The sequence below is a fragment of the Macaca thibetana genome, chromosome 12 (assembly GCF_024542745.1).
Source record: "Macaca thibetana thibetana isolate TM-01 chromosome 12, ASM2454274v1, whole genome shotgun sequence".
NCBI classification, from domain to species: domain Eukaryota; kingdom Metazoa; phylum Chordata; class Mammalia; order Primates; family Cercopithecidae; genus Macaca; species Macaca thibetana.
In genome coordinates, this window is record NC_065589.1 from 41,987,522 (window position 1) to 42,004,359 (window position 16,838).

A 16,838-nucleotide genomic window follows, 5' to 3' on the forward strand; every position below is an offset into this window, starting at 1 on the left:
AAAAAAAAAAAATTAGGGAATGATAGCAGTGTTATGCTATAGGGATAGACCAAGGTTTAAATGTCTCAGGGTCATCTCTTGGGATCTAAGAAAGAAAGCAAATTAAACACTTACTGTACCATAACACCATTTATTTCAACAGGAGCATTACATCAAATGTTTGGGTTTAAAAAATTTTGGGATGAGAAGAGGCTGAATGTTCCTGGCTCCTGGGGCATGGGACTGTGTCATTCCCTTCAGCTGACAACTGTGAAAAGAAGGTGGGTTAGTGTTGTCCTTTCTGCTATACCTAATGTTGCTAAACAAGAGGACACTTCAGAATTTTTTTTTTGGAGACAGAGTCTCTTGCTCTGTCACCCAGGCTGGAGCGCAGTGGTGCGATCTCAGCTCACTGCAACCTCCTCTTCCCAGGTTCAAGTGATTCTCGTGCCTCAGTCTCCTGAGTAGCTGGGATTACAGGTGTGTGCCACCATGCCTGGCTCATTTTTGTATTTAGTAGATATAGAGTTTCACCATGTTGGCCAGGTTGGCCTGGAACTCCTGGCCTCAGGTGATCCACCTGCCTTGGCCTCCCAAAGAGCTGGGATTACAGGCATGAGCCACTGCGCCTGGCTTAGAAAGAGGGCACTTCAGTGAGTTACCTATCTTCTTTGCTTCCCAGGTATGAATCCCAAAGAGAATTACACATCCCGTGAATTCATTTGGGAGTAGGGATGTGGCTAGTCTGGGAGGTGTGTACACTGGAGCCCACACACCTGGACGTCTTTACAGTGATATGATAATAGCCCTGTGTGCACCTTTGGTCAAATGGTTTGTGTGATATTGTGTTCTTGGTGGTCAAACCCCAGCCTCATTTCACTCTCTTGGGCTACAAGCTCAAAGAATTGTTCATCCTTTCTCGTGGTTCTTAATGCCTGTCTCCTCTTTGGGGAATTCTCCCCCTTAGGTTCAAGCCCAAAGCAGAACACACATCCCTCCTCTCCCCGTTACATTTTTGTTTGAAGGCTTGACTTTTAGTTACAAATGTGTTAAAAAGCAAAGCAAACTTTTCCCTGATGATGGAAAGCTATGAAGGTTCCAGAAAGCTTTCCCCCTGCTCCTAATATGTATTTATTTCACAAATATACAAAAAGAAGCCAAATAATTCACCCAACTTCTATCATTTAGGATATTTTCCTAAATTCTGTTCTTAGTTTTTGCCCTCTGTATTGAAATGTAAATGAAGGGCTAGGTTTGCCTTCCCAAAGGGCCTTCCCTATTCTCTTCCCTGTTTTTTTTTTTTTTTTTTTTCTTCTTCTTCTTAGCTGCTCCTGTGGGAGCTGCTTGGCTCTCTTCTTGAGAATGAGCCTGTTCTGCAAGGTCTGGGCTGGACACAGGGCAAAACTCCTCAGTTTAGCTGTGGCAGATTTGGGTCTACTCTTCTGCTTAAGTTACGGAATTTTTAGTCTCTCTCTCTCTCTCTCTTTTTTTTTTTTTTAAAGACAGGGTCCTGCTCTATCACCCAGGCTAGAGTACAGTGGCGCAATCAAGCTCACTGCAGCCTCAAACTCCTGGGCTCAGGCGATCCTCCCACCCTAGCCTCCTGAGTAGCTGGGACTATAGGCACGTGCCACCATGCCTGGCTAATTGTTTTTGGTTTTTAGTAAAGACACAAATATACATTCAATAACAGTATCAGAGAATCTCCCTTCAGGAGTAAGAATGGCTACTCTGTGAAATGTCACCAAGCGTTGCAGGGAAATGATTCAGTTCCTGCATCCTGGGACAAACGTATTCAATGTGGAACCAGTTTCAAAGCCAATAAAACCTCTTCCAAGACAGCATGAGAGGTTAGAAGAATGTGGTTAAGAATGAGTACATGCCTGAGTGTGTGCGTGCATGTGAGTCTGTGTGCGTACATGCATGCGTGTATGTGTGTGTGTCTCATGGGAACAGGACAATAGGTTGAGCATTCTGAGGAAGACACCATGGGAGACTCTACTCTCAGTCAGTCCTGAGCCGTGCAGTCTGCTCTGTGTTCATCTCAAGGAATCCAGGTGACCGAAGCATGTCTGTGCTGGTCTAAGGCCCTGCCAACTATCTGTAGCTGAGATTTTAGCTGAACAGGCTGGAGATTTCATGTTTTCACATGTTGTGGTATATGAGCACCAAGAAATAGAATGCAGTCTTGTAGGGCTGGTAGACGTCTCCCCAGCTCAGAGAAATCCAGGGCTGTGTATAGAGTATGGGGCTGAGCAGGCTACATCTTGAATGGCTAGCGTTTGGGAGTGAACTGCCTGAGAGGAGCGGGTAAACCAGGCTGTCGGCAGCATGCAAAATGTTCATGTGCCTCTCTTCCTTCATCAGGGAGGAAGGGCTCCAGATACTGAACTAAACAGGTGGCGCTTTTAATGCTGCCAATTCTCACTGAATCTGGGCATCTAGAAATGTAAAAGAAGCAGGGAGGGAAAATGGGACGTGGGGATGTGAGAGACGCGGTGCTGTAAAGGGAGGGGAGTCTGTGGAGGGTGACCGCATTAGGGTTTGCAGCGTAGGAAGAAGGTGAAGGACGTTAGAAATTAGCCATTGGTCAATCTCATAGAAATGCAGATTCTGTGAAGGACAGGCATGGCCATTTGGAATTGAGGACAGATCTAAGAATGAAGGACTTTTCCCCACTAGGGTACGATAAGATCATGCGTCAGCCTAACGTAGGACATGAGCCATTTGTTATGATTGCAAGGATTTCTTGTGAGTCAGCGTGTTCCAGGCTGCCCCTTCAGAAGTGGGGTAAGCTGAAACCTGCTTATAAACCTGTTTCCAAGCTGAGGTGTCTGATTTTAACTTCCAGGAGATGGAAACTGAAGCTGTTAATTGGCTCTATATGGCCTCCCACTATGGCAGCCCACATAGACCACGTTTAGTGATTACTCAACAAATATGTTTTGCTGCTGGTGATATTAAGATAACATGATTTTTAAAAAAGTCTGACCTATTCTACATTCTCCAAGTCAGTATTTTTCTAATTTTTGAGGGTGTGGAACCCTTCATGTCTCTGAATCCTAAAGTTTTTTTTTTTTTTTTTTAAATGAAATCAGTGTTTCTAAGGAGAAGTCTTAATTTGAAAGTGTTAAATATGTATATCTTTAAGGGAAGTTTACTTTTTTCCCCCTTGTGGAATTTAAGATGACTGTACAAAACACATTTTCCAAGAAATATATATTTTTCTTTGTCCCGTCACCGAAAAGGAAATTACATAGAGATGATGTTTCTGGCCACGCATAGTTGAGCCAGGCCGCCCTGCTGGGCTCAGAGGAGAAACCACCACCAGCAACACTGTCCTCACCAGAAATTAACCACCTGAGAAAGAGCCCATGCAAAAATGGCAGCCAGCAATGCTGTGATTAAGGTTAAACAAACCCAAACATGTTCTTTTAAAAAAAAATCTTTTGACATAGTAAATGCTCATTCATACAGTATGATTATTTTTGGTAACAAATATGCCTTAGGCTTCTTGCCAATGTCTGCCTTTTTTGAAGCTAATTTACCCATGGAAATGAGGCTGCTAGTTAGAAGAGTTGTTGTTTATTCTGGCCTCACAGGTCAACTTGATTTAATGTGGAAACACTTTTCAAGCCTTTTGGGAGAGGCATATTTTGAAGAAGTTCATTAACAGTTTATGGGTTTTTGGTGATGACTTTAACGCTAATATTTACAGAGTGACTCATATTTACACAGTATTTTTACGTGCATTATTTTATTTAATTCCAAGGGAAAAGTACTGAGCGTTTTATCATCATTTCTGTTTAAGAAATAGATCTAGTCAGGCTGTTATTTACCTCATGGCTATAAGGAGGTTATTAAAAGAGGCGATCTTGAACTTTTCAGTACTCATGCTCTAGTACACAGACATTCTGACTCCCTGACCATCTTATTCATTAGAACAAATTGTGTTTTGACAAGAGTATTCAAAGGTCCAATACAAAGATTGTTAATATCTATGTTTCTTGTTATTTCTCTCTTTCTATATATACATTTGCATAGTACAGCATTGTGTACCAGTGTGAATCATTACATATTTCAATTAGAAACCATGTTGTAGTTTGATCAAAAATATTAAAAATGTAAATTCTGGTCAGCGTTGTGGTTCATGCCTGTAATCCCAGCACTTTGGGAGGCTGAGGTGGGTGGATCACGAGGTCAGGAGTTTGAGACCTGACCAACATGATGAAACTCTGTCTCTACTAAAAATACAAAGATTATCCGGGCATGGTGGCAGGCGCCTTAATCCCAGCTACTCAGGAGGCTGACGCAGGAGAATCGCTTGAATCCTGGAGGTGGAGGTTGCAGGTGAGCCGAGATTGCACCACTGCACTCCAGCTTGGGCGACAGAGAGAGACTCCATCTCAAAAAAAAAAAAAAAAAAGTAAATTCTGATATGGAGTCAGATTTGTTCCAAGACGCTTTAGAAATTGGTCTGTGTGAGCAGCCAGGCTATAAGAACTTCAGGAGGCCTGCTGTGGCTTCTAAGGGGATGAATGAATTATATTCACTAAAGGTCTAAAGAAGTAGATCTGAAGTGTCATAAAGTGTATGATAAAGACTAGGAAAATTGCTGATTGGAAGAAGGACTATCCAGGTTTCACTCGCTGATGTGAAAATAAATGATGTGGTTACAAATTCTATTTTCTCTCTCAGCCTGGAGAGCAACAATTGTAAGATTTTTCTACCAGAGAGGCAAATCAGACACTTCTCTACCAGAGAGGCAAATCAGACACAAAAGGGCCACTTCTGAGGGCTGCTTAGTCCCAAGAGACTTTGATTCTTCTGAAGCTGCCTCAGGGCCTTTGCACGAGCTGTTCTCGGCCTGGACTGTATCATTGCCAGCTTTATACTTGGTCCCCTGCTTCATTCAGACTTTGGCTCAAATGTGAACACTCTCAGAGGGAACTTCCCCAAGAAACTATAATCAAATAATCTCACCATCACATTCTACCTCCTTTCTCTTCAATTTTCCTTCACAGTATTCAACACCGCTTGCAATCATATTGTGTGTTTGTTTACTTGTTTACTGTCTGGCTTCCCGCACAGAATGTAAGCTCCATGCCGGCAGAGATTGCCTTGCTCACCACTATTTTTTTAGTTCCCCAGCAGTGCCTGGCACATGGAAGGTGCTCAATAAATATGTTAGATGAATGAACAATGGCATGAAGAGTAACCAAAGTGGGATCCCATCTATGACCCCTCTGACTTCAAGAAAAGAGCAAGGCTAAGTCAGAAAGGCTTTGTTCTATGGGCTGTATTAGTATAACCCAGGGTCAGCCAAGCACTTATAATTCACAGTCACTGTCTTCTTTCCCTGCTAGACTATAAATGCCTTGAGAGCAGGGACCTGTGAGTCTGGTTCACCACTATATTCCTGGGACCTCCAACTATGCAGAAAGGAAGGGATCAAATGAATTTGTTGAATACCCGAGTAGGAGTTAACAAGCTGAACAGAAGAAGATGGTTCCAAGGAGAAGGAAGAGCACGGCAGAAGCCCTGAAGCAGGAGTGAGCGTCTCTGTCCTTGACATGAGGAATGATAGAAGAAGGCAAGTGTGGCTGGGTGGGGTCATGTGTGGCTGGAGAGGTGGTGGGGTTGGCCATGCTGGACTCTGAAGGTTTGTAGGCTCAGGAAGGCAAGTTAAGAAGTTTTCTGTCTCCTGTGAGCAAAGGGAAGCTTTTTGCCAATGTGTGTGCTGGTGTGGCATGGTCTGCTTTGCCACACCACAAGCCTCTGGCTGCAGGGGGTGTAGGGAGACCAGCCAGCAGGCAACTTTGATCCAGGTTGGAGAGATGGTAGGTAGCTTCAGGGTCACCAGAAACTAAATGCCACCAAGGCAGGGGTCTCTGTTTCATTCCCTACTGTAGCCCCAGAATTGTTCTGTAGAACAATGGCTGGCACACATTAGATGCTCAACACCTGTTTGTGGGATGAATGAATAATATAGTGGTTAAGGATGGAGAAAATGGACTGGGTCAAGAAATTGTTGGGGGTAAAAATGAACAGGACATGATGAAGGACTAACTACTGAGTATGAGGGAGATAAATGTCAGGATGGCTCCTGGGATTCTTGCTTATGTTTCTATATGGATAGAGAAGTATTGCCGTTTTCTGCAACAGGTAATAGTAGAATAATCTAAATTTTGTGTGCTTCTTGGCCTCTGTTAAACTAAGACTCTGTTCTTCCTCCTCTCTGCACTCCTTGGGAGGTCCCAATCAAGGCTGGCCTCTAACCAGCCTCCTCTCTATGTTGGTGAACAGTTGAGGAGATGGGGTCTGGAGGCTCGAACAAACTAACCGAAGCCTTCTCAAGTATTTAGAGGGGGCTTTCTTCTCATTGTTTCAAATATATGTGAGTTCAGTGCAATGGCTAGGAATATTGTAGGTTGCGATAAGTATGAAGGATAAATGATTATGGCCAGGCACGGTGGCTCACACCTGTAATCCCAGCACTTTGGAAGGCTGAGGTGGGAGGATCATCTGAGGCCAGGAGTTCAAGACCAGTCTGGCCAACATGGTGAAACCCCATCTCTACTAAAAATACCAAAATTAGCTGGGCATGGTGATACACACCTGTAATCCTAGCTACTCGGGAGGCTGAGGCAGGAGACTCTCTTGAACCTGGGAGGTAGAGGGTGCAGTGAGCTAAGATTGCAACACTGCACTCCAGCCTGGGCAACACAGAAAGACCCTGTCTTCAAAAGAAAAAAAAAAAAAGGATAAATGATCATTCTCCATATGGCCTAAGTAGCCTTAATAACAAGGGGCTTATTATTGAAAAGTTAAACATTCTGTCCTGCCCTCGCCCCTCAAATTTATTCCAGTAGCTATAGATAAAGATTAAGAGTTTGTAGGATAAACGAGTTTGGCCAGGTATTTTCTTTTTGTGTTTAAGCAACTGTTTTTTGAGTGATGTTTCATGGGATACTTTTCCCGTGAAATTCCCAATCCAGATTTTTCCGCGACTGAGGCTCAGTAGAGTCATTCCCAATTCATTTATTTATTTTCTGAGACAGAGTCTCGCTCTATCACCCAGTCTGGAGTGCATTGGTGTGATCTCGGCTCACTGCAAACTCCGCCTCCTGGGTTCATGCCATTCTCCTGCCTCAGCCTCCCGAGTAGCTGGGACTACAGGCACCCGCCACTGTGCTCGGCTAATTTTTTGTATTTTTAGTAGAGATGGGATTTCACTGTGTTAGCCAGGCTGATCTCGATCTCATGACCTCGTGATCCGCCTGCCTCAGCCTCCCAAAGTGCTGGGATTACAGGCGTGAGCCACCGTGCCCGGCCGTCATTCCCAATTATACTGTACAAATCTTTTCAAAGACTTATGTCAGAGATATCCGGATTTTATTAAATGAGTTTACAAATAAGATATATTGTACATATAAACATATATAAATTAAAGGATGGTTAAAAGTGTACACACACACACACACACACACTCACACTCTAAAACATGGTTATAGTTAGTTCTGGTTGGTGGGATTATGGCTGATTTTAACTTCACCTTATTCTTTTCAGCATTTTCTAATTTTTCCATAATGGACATGTGTTACTTTTACAAAGACAAAATGCAATGTATGTTATTAAAAGGAGGTCTAAAATAGCAAACATAGGTTATAACATGAAGTGATATTTATAAACCATGTATCTGCAAGTATTTTAGAAAATGCTAGGTTATTCTAACATTGAGCGTTTGATTGATGGGCACAAATTAGTAGATGATTTATATCTGCAAAGATATGTTAGTCTTATCAAGAAACCATCAGACTTGAGAGGAAATACGGTTTCATCATATGGACCAGGTAGCTAAGAAGCTAAGTCCCAAATGGTAAATGAAATCAAAGTGTTTCACTTCTTACCATCGTATGTGACAGAGCTACTTTGTCAGACAACCAGATTATTCAAAATAGCCTGAAATCTTAGATGTGAAGGAATTCATTTTTTAGGAGCCAGACCATTGGAAGACTGAAAACATTAACCTCAGGCAAGAAAGGAAGATTAGAAATATCTTTTTGTTTGTTGTGTTTTTTAGTTTTCTTAATCTGCCCCATTCCAGAAAAGGGTATTTATTATTGCAAAATGTGAATGAGAACATTTTTAAAAGTCAGAAGTGCTTATGCTTTTGGGGTATGAGATGACACCATTCCACAGTGACCATGTCACCATCTGAGTCAGGAACCGGCAGATGACTGACCTCTAGGCCAAGATCCGCACGGAGGAGTTCCTGGAGTGGGTGGAGGGTGCTGGTTTCCTGGCCCTGCCCATCTGAGGAGGGCCGGGCCAGAGGCAGGTGATTGTAATCATTGCTGTAGACAATGGAATCAGATAAGGATCAGATCCATAGACTGGGAGAAGACTTGGAGGGAAATTACAGGGTGACTGGTATTATTGGAGTATAAGAAATATTGTTGAATTAGATTTGAAGATGGAAATAGGAATAGGTTATGTAGGGGAAGGAAATTAATAATTATGAGACTTCCTTTTAAGCAATATTTTTATAAGATCTTTTCACTCTATGGTTGGCTATTTTGAAGAGGTCAGTTAAGTATTTGGGCTTCTTTTAATATAGATTTGAAAATTAGAAATTTCCTTTTAAGAAGCAGAGAATCAACTCTTTTTCTCTCTGAGAGGCCATCTATTACAGTGAAGCCAGGCAGCCTGGGTTTGAATCTTAGCCCCCAAATGCTAGGTGTGTGATCTTGGGAAAGTTATTGCACCTGTTTCCTCAATAGTAAAATGAAGAAAATACCAGTAGTTACCTGATAGAGTTGCCGTAATGACTAATATGCGTAAAATGTTTAGTGTGGTGCTCAGTCAATACTACCTGGTATTACTTAAATTAGGATGCTTAGGAAATTGGCAAAGGCTAGGCTCAATGACCTCTGGAAAATTACATGCTGTAACCTTCAGCAGGTGGGATTTGCCATGTGTGTATCCACATGGATAACTCCCTAGGCCTCTGCCTCCTGGGCTGGGAGGCATTGGTATGAAACAGAATGAAGGAGAAAGGGCTGGGCGCAGTGGTTCATGCCTGTAATCCCAGCACTTTGGGAGGCCGAGGTGGGCGGATCACGAGATCAGGAGATCGAGACCCATCCTGGCTAACATGGTGAAACCCCGTCTCTACTAAAAAAATACAAAAAATTAGCCGGGTGTGGTGGCAGATGCCTGTAGTCGGGCAGAAGAATGGTGTGAACCCGGGAGGCAGAGGTTGCAGTGAGCCAAGATTGCGCCACTGCACTCCAGCCTGGGTGACAGAGCGGGACTCTGTCTCCAAAAAGAAAAAAAAAGAATGAAGGAGAAAGGCAGTAGCTCACAATGGGATCACCCTACTTCTAAATGACAGGCAGTCTGTGTATACTCTCTGTATAGGGAACACAGAAAGTGACATTATCGAATATGGCTATATGACACGTGGATTTCTGTGTGTGTGTGTGTGTGTGTTTTTGTTGAAGAGCTGGATGGAGTTGGTAGGATAGAGGGAGGGAATACTTAACCACTGTTTGGAGAAATCAATCAGTTGCTTTCCATTTAGCTATTAGTTTTTGCAGCATTTTATATATATATATATATATATAAAATACATAAAAAATTACTACATGTATACAAGGTGTATATATATGTGTGTGTATGTATGTATGTGTGTATATATATTTTTTTATTTTTTATTTTTTTGAGATGGAGTCTCACTCTGTCGCCAGGCTGGAGTGCAGTGGCGCGATCTTGGCTCACTGCAACCTCTGCCTCCTGGGTTCAAGCGATTCTCCTGCCTCAGCCTCCTGAGTAGCTGGGACTACAGGTGCGTGCCATCACACCTGGCTAATTTTTTTGTATTTTTAGTAGAGACGGGGTTTCATTGAGTGAGCCAGATGGTCTCGATCTCCTAACCTCATGATCTGCCTGCCTCGGCCTCCCAAAGTGCTGGGATTACTTGTGTGAGACTCGGTTCCCAGCTGCAGCATGATATTAATAAATTATCCTACTTCAGGTTGCTGAGATGATCAAATCAACACTTGGGAAACACTTTTTTAAAAGTCAAAAATTACTACATGTATACAAGGTATATTTGTGTGACTTGCTTTTTTCATTTCATAATTTGATTAGCTAGACAGAGATTAGGTTATACATTTACCCAAGAGGTCTAAGAAGCAGGAAATAGACAAATCATCTTTTAGGAAAATAAACAATTCCCTACCATTTTGGTGAATCGATCTGCACAGGCCATTCGAACCCGTTCTGGCGTTGCTGGGCTCTGCACCATGAAGTCCTCAGCTATGTCTCTTTCTCTTCGCACTGTGGCCACAGCGTCAGCAATGGCAAAGAACACAGATGACCCCAGGAACATCCCAGACTCCCCGAGGCCCTGTAAGAAGGCACATTGGTTTAAGAAACTTCTATACTACACTACAAGTTTCTAGAGGGTAGGGACCAGGCCTTGTTCACCATTGTATCCCCAACTCCTGCACAGTGTTTTGGACACAAAATCTTCTCAATAAATGTTTGTTGGCTGACTTACTGACTGAATCAGAAGCTTAAGTATTCTTAAAAATCTCAGCATAGGCCGGGCACAGGGGCTCACGCCTGTAATCCTAGCACTTTGGGAGGCCGAGGCGGGCGGATCACGAGGTCAAGAGATCAAGACCATCCTGCCCAACATGGTGAAACCCCGTCTCTACTAAAAATACAAAAATTAGCTGGGCGTGGTGGCGTGCGCCTGTAGTCCTAGCTATTTGGCAGGCTGAGGCAGAAGAATTGCTTGAATCCAGTAGTCGGAGGTTGCAGTGAGTCGAGATCACGCCATTGCACTCTAGCTGGGTGACAGAGTGAGACTACATCTCAAAAAAAAAAAAAAAAAAAAAAAAAAAAAAATTTCCCAGCATAATCTGAGTTTCCCAGATCTTGAAATCTTGAATCCTGTCTGGGTTAAATTTTGTTCCGTAGGTAAGGTGTGTGTGTGTATGAGTGTCTTTGTGTGATAATGGGAAAGTACCCTACTTAATAAAACACATTCAATGGATTCAACTAGCCAGCTTTATCAGCAGAGAGAAAAATGCCTTTTTAAACTCCAGGGTCAGGATAGGCATGGTACTCTAGAAGAAAGAGTACAGACTTTGATACCAGATGAAAGATTGTAAACCCATCATCTGCAAGGAGCAGGCAGGTATGGTCAATGAGTGATGCAGGCAGGTGAAGGACAATAAGGAGCAGTGGAAAGTAAGGTGAGGAAGAGCACCCCCATGTCCTGTCTACAAGGGGCAGCTGTTCTTTGGTTGTAGCTAGTCGTTGCCTTTCCAAGGATGCAGCCAAAATTACCAGATCATCCATCTTCTCAAGAGAATTTAGGTATCTGTATTTTAATGTAAAATTCCCCAACTTGTAAAAATACCGTGTAGGCCAAAGAAAAGTAAATCTTCAGGCTAGGTTTAGCCAGTAGACCACCAATTTGCGACCTTTGAGTTAGTGAGACTGAGTCTGAATCCTGACCCTAACTCCCCGTGTTTCTCTGGGTAAGTGAGATAATCTTCTCTGTTCCTTTGTCAGTGAAGTGTGGGCAGTGATGCCTAGGGTGTTGCAAGGATCAGGAAACACAAAAGCACCTAGCACAGCTCCTGGTACCTGGTAGCTCTCTGTTGTTTTTACATAGTACCCTCCATGTGGGACCTGCAAACCCCTGATTTTCCTGATTGTCTGCTTGTAAGTGACTGTCTGCAACTACAAGGACTCAAGGGTCCTGTCTGCCCTGTGTTGCTCTTGGTGGCTTAAAAGCTGCTCTTGGCCGGGCGCGGTGGCTCACGCCTGTAATCCCAGCACTTTGGGAGGCCGAGGCGGGCGGATCACAAGGTCAGGAGATCGAGACCACGGTGAAACCCCGTCTCTACTAAAAATACAAAAAATTAGCCGGGCGCGGTTGTGGGCGCCTGTAGTCCCAGCTACTCGGGAGGCTGAGGCAGGAGAATGGCGTGAACCCGGGAGGCGGAGCTTGCAGTGAGCCGAGATCGCGCCACTGCACTCCAGCCTGGGCGACAGAGCGAGACTCCGTCTCAAAAAAAAAAAAAAAAAAAAAAAAAGCTGCTCTCTGTGGGCTCTTAGCTCCCTTTTGCCTTTGCCCCTTAGAGTGATTTCCAGTCCAATGAGAATCCAAAGGCCCCATTGATTGTCCTTCCTTTCAGGTTTGCCCTGACCTCATCACTATAGGTCTAGAGGAAGTTCCTGGTGTTCCTGGGCTGACAGTGGGATCCAGTTTGGACATGATGACATTTCTACAGATGTAGTTGGATACTTTTTTTTTTTGTGGAGGATGGGTACTAGCAAGAAGTCTCCCAAAAGATCTTATTTATTTATTACTCAGACTGGTCTTGAATTCCTGGGCTCAAGCAATCCCCTGCTTTAGCCTCCTGAGTAGCTGAAGCTACAGGTGTGCACCACCATGGCCGGGAAAGATTTTAAAGTCTTAAGAGGAGTCAAGAAACTTTAACAATACATCTCAAACCTAGATGAAGTTTTTACTCTGAGGGTGGTTTTCACGTCATCTGCATAGAGCAAGGCAAACAAATAATGATGTTTATTTTAATTTGCAGTTTCATTACTTTAGCAATTACTAAGGGTTGATGTCTTTGCTTTCTGATGCTATTAACATTTTGTGCCAGATAATTCTTTGTAGTGGGGGCGGGGGCTGCCTTGTACAAAATCACCTCCCCCACTCCCCCTACCCCAAATTGAGACCCACTGTTCTAGATGCATTGCTGGGTATGGTAAGGACCCTGAGCCCCTCTGAGGTGAGTGATTTGTCTGAGACCACGGGGAGGGGATAGGGCTTGGCAGGAACCCAGGTCTTCTGCGACCTTAGTCCAGGGTTCTGTCCACGCTGCCACTGCTAGTATTTCAGTCGCATTGCACCTCCAATCCTGTTTAATATTGTCGTCTTCAGGGTCTTAAGTAAAAGTGTTATTCTGTTAAGAAGTCAAAGCTTTTTGGCAAGTTTTAGAGTTTTCAGTGAAAGAGGAAATTATTAAAATCCTTGGCCCATGATTGCCATGGGTGATTCATCTCCAGATTCTAGCAGTCTGTAGTGATTTGTTCCTGATAACAGTTAACATTGACTTACTATTTTGTCTGCCTGCTTTCATTTGCCATGTGCTACCCGATCCATGACACCGTGCAGTGGTAGGTTTGGGTGCTTACCTTAGATGAATAGATGGTTAGTGGGGTTTGTGATGATGGCAGCAAGGAGACATTGAACTCCTCTGGGACATCAGTGACGGTTGGAATTTTGTACTCATCTGGGCTCCGAGAGTACAGGATGCCTTCTGGGGAGTATTTCAGTTCTTCAGTGGTATAAAACCCCATTCCCTGAATAAACGAACCTTCAATCTGGAGGGGGACAATTTCAATCTTTGTGACATTGTGTTAGAAGGCCTTTACCTACCTTGAGATGACTCCCAGGAAGGGGCATCCTCCCAGGTGGGCCAGCACCTACCTGCCCAATATCAATGGCCGGATTTAGGCTGCAACATGCATCCATGATGATGTCCGTTCTGATTTTCTGCCCAAAATAAAAATTACCTCACCAAAAATCTTGAATTAAAAGTATCGTTTTCAGGTATTCTCAAATGGTCTCTAGTTTTTCCAGAACTCCTGCTGGCTAATTAACACTGCATTGAACCCTGTCAACATTAGAGCTGTTAAGATGCCTGCTGAAGTCTTCAAATTGAGTGCCAGGACTGTCCATGACCCTGGAAGATCTCGTGCATTCATGGTTTTGACTCCTCTTAAGTGACTCCAAAGTCCTTGACATGCTAGTGTGTCTGAGTGAGTCACTTGGTAAATAATTGTTGTGCCTGGTTTTTCATCTGATTCTCAACCTGAATTTGTTGTTGGAATATAATTTTTGAGCTCATGTAGTCCTCATGATAATCTGTGGCAGGTGGTACTGTTGCCATTTTACTGTGAAAATCCTAGAGCCATACTGGCATGTATGAGTTTGTGGATTTGCAAGATCTTGGAAGGTATTCAGAGCAAATGTCAAGACCACCTTTGATTTGCTAATGTACTTCCTTCTCTGAGAAGCACCACATGAATCTGGCCCTTGTTTTGTCACTGGGCATAGGCCTGCAGGTTGTTAAGGAGCCACTAAAAGCCTCTAAGTGCCTGTGGCCTATCTCCGGAGTATCTCAGGGCTTCCCTTCTGCCCCCATTTTCCAGTGCTTGTTCTGACAAGATCATCATTCTCTGTTTGGGCTCAATACCTCAGCTCCTACTTTCTATCTAGCCCTTTGGACTTGGCAATTCTCTTTTGACTCAAACCTTGGCCTCTTGGACAACCTACTCTGGCCATTGGGACCAGCCTTCATCTATCCTCAACCTGGATAGGGAGGGAGATTGGACACATCTCAGAGTGGGCCTTCAGTTTACTTCTACATTGAAACCTGGTGTGTTTTGCACTGTAAGTGCTGGACAGTGGAAAGAGATGGCTGTGCACTAACACTGAGTTGATGGATGATTTAGTTCACCAACCACAAATGGCCAGCCGCAATAGACCTGTCATTGAATTTCTCTGATTTCTCTTTAGTTAAAATAAGTTTTGCCTCTTTAAGAAATAAACTATTTAAAGGGATCAAAGTAATACTGAAATTATTGAACCTTAAACTCTAAATGTAAACTGAAAGGCACAGAAAAGACCAAATTTTGACTTTTGTAGTGTCATAAATTCTGGAAGATCCCCATAAGTTTCATTTCTTTAGGGATTTATACCAAGGCCCTTGGGTAAAATTGCATCCTTTATAATGCAAGTTGTTAATTTTGGGTTAAGCATGATTCCCTGTCTCCAATGGGTGGTTTCTTGGCTGTTCAATTAAATAGAAAATATAAAAATTATTTTCATACCTCTCTTCCTCCAAAATGTGTTTCAGTAACACTTTTTGGATAATTGACTTTGGAGAAACAGCACATGGCTATGTGCTTTCAAAATGTCTGCTCAAGACTATTTACTAAGTTAGTTATTCCTTCAGATTAGAAAATGTGTGTTATCTTTATAAATAGAAGCTTTTTTTCGGAAGAAAACTTGGAAAGTGATTTTGTTGTCTAAATGAAATAAAAAATTTAATACATTTTAGACTATCATCAGCAATTCCTTTTTGACTACTATATTGTCTTTTTACATGGAAATTCAGGATTAGGCTAGATCTCTGGACCCTCCCATGGAATTGAAAGAATCTTGTTATAAGAGAATGACATAATGGAATTGGGCTATTCACTATACAACACACTTTTGTTGTTGTTTTGACTTGCCAAGAGGAAAGTTAGACTTGACTTACCTTGTGAGCACCTGTCAGGCAGTCAATTTCAACCTCAGAACAGGCAGCTCCATAGACATAGTAAGGAAATGGGTCCCCCACCCCCTTCTCCCAGTCCATGAAGGCCTTGTAGCCCCTGAGGGAAGAAATAAAGCCTTTTAGCTTGAGTGAGGGAGATCCCATGTTGATTTATTTTAAAAGTTACCAAAGTTTTTTGGGAGAATTTCATTTTTTTTCCCAGAGAGGGCACAAATACAGTCTCCTACCACAAATTATGCAGTTGAGTTTCCTACATTTGGGGAAACCACAGGGGTCAGCATTTCTGCAGTAAAATAGGTAAGATAAGCCTCACTCAAGGAAAACCACCTTCGGGATCATGATATCTCCCCTGCCAGGTAACTATAGCATTTCATTTGATTTATGTTCATTTTAATTGCCTTTTAAACTCATCAAAGAGGATATTCCTTGTGGCACAGTTAGGATGTCAAAAAGAGGGAGAAGCCAGCAGATTGTTTGGGACCGGACCTCACAGTGTGCCTGTATCTTGACCACAAAGGATTTAAGTGTTAGCCTGCCTGCCCACTGAGAACCTCGGTTGAATTTTATCAGTGGTCCCTCTGGAACCACTGTTCCCAGAGGGAGCCCATGGATAGTGCTAAGCAAACTCACAGGGAGCTGGTGGTAATTCAGGGTTGGTAAAAAAGGACTGGTGATTCAATGCATTAATCTATAATAGAAGATGTATTCAGATAGAGGGCTCGTTTACTCTCTTCTTGGGTAACTGAACTTAGGAATTTAGAACTCATTATGTACAAGGCTCTGGGCTGGGCTGTTATCTCCTTATTTCCTCATTCTTCATGAGGATTTGCTTTACTGTTTCGTGTGTGTGTGTGTGTGTGTCTATTGTTTGGTGGTTTATCTGATCAGACTGTAAAACTAATGTCACATGCTTCTTGAATTTGACAATGACTGGTGATTATCATCCTACCCATTCTCCGTTGTCTAGTAAGGAGCTTCAAAATAGACAGGTTTTATGGTAAAGGAAGGGGGATTTGTAAAATTGAGATGGAAGTCATTTCTAATGATAATATATTTTTACTACTCACAATAAAGAATAGTAAATGATTAGATGATTAAATAATGTAAATATGTAAATAATGATTAAATAAATAGTAAATAATGATTATAATGATTAGATGTTGTAAGTCAAGCATCTAATCTTTTTTTCCCCCAATAAGGGTGTTTTGTTGTTTAATTTTTTTTTGACATAACTGAAAGGCCTATGTGAAATCATAGAATTTTGGGCGTAGAAGGGACCTCAGCAGTCACATAATAAAAATGTATTTTACAAATGAGGGACCTGCGGCCCAGAGTTGAGGCAGTTTAGGTAGTCAAGAAAGTGACCATGTTCTCTGGACGCAGCACCAGCACTGTGGTGACAGCACAATCAACGCGAAAGCCTCAGCATTTCCATTGTAATCGCACTCATTCAAGCAAAGCTATCTTCAGTAGGGA

At 42.7% G+C, this 16,838-nt stretch overlaps 1 protein-coding gene and 1 non-coding gene across 2 annotated transcripts in view; both read right to left on the reverse strand.

The window, feature by feature from the left end:
• Positions 1 to 16,838, reverse strand: part of LOC126932306 (aldehyde oxidase 2) — a 74,254-nt gene continuing 57,416 nt past the window's right edge. Inside the window, exons 32-36 of the mRNA XM_050751030.1 lie at positions 15,345 to 15,459; positions 13,508 to 13,573; positions 13,213 to 13,401; positions 10,226 to 10,393; positions 1 to 85 (exon numbers count right to left, since the gene is read on the reverse strand). Of these exons, the coding sequence (XP_050606987.1) occupies positions 32 to 85; positions 10,226 to 10,393; positions 13,213 to 13,401; positions 13,508 to 13,573; positions 15,345 to 15,459 (592 nt within the window). The 3' untranslated portion in view covers positions 1 to 31. The remainder of the gene's footprint in view (positions 86 to 10,225; positions 10,394 to 13,212; positions 13,402 to 13,507; positions 13,574 to 15,344; positions 15,460 to 16,838) is intronic.
• Positions 15,561 to 15,726, reverse strand: LOC126933309 (U1 spliceosomal RNA). Its single transcript, XR_007718545.1, has one exon. It is a non-coding gene; the product is annotated as a U1 spliceosomal RNA (small nuclear RNA).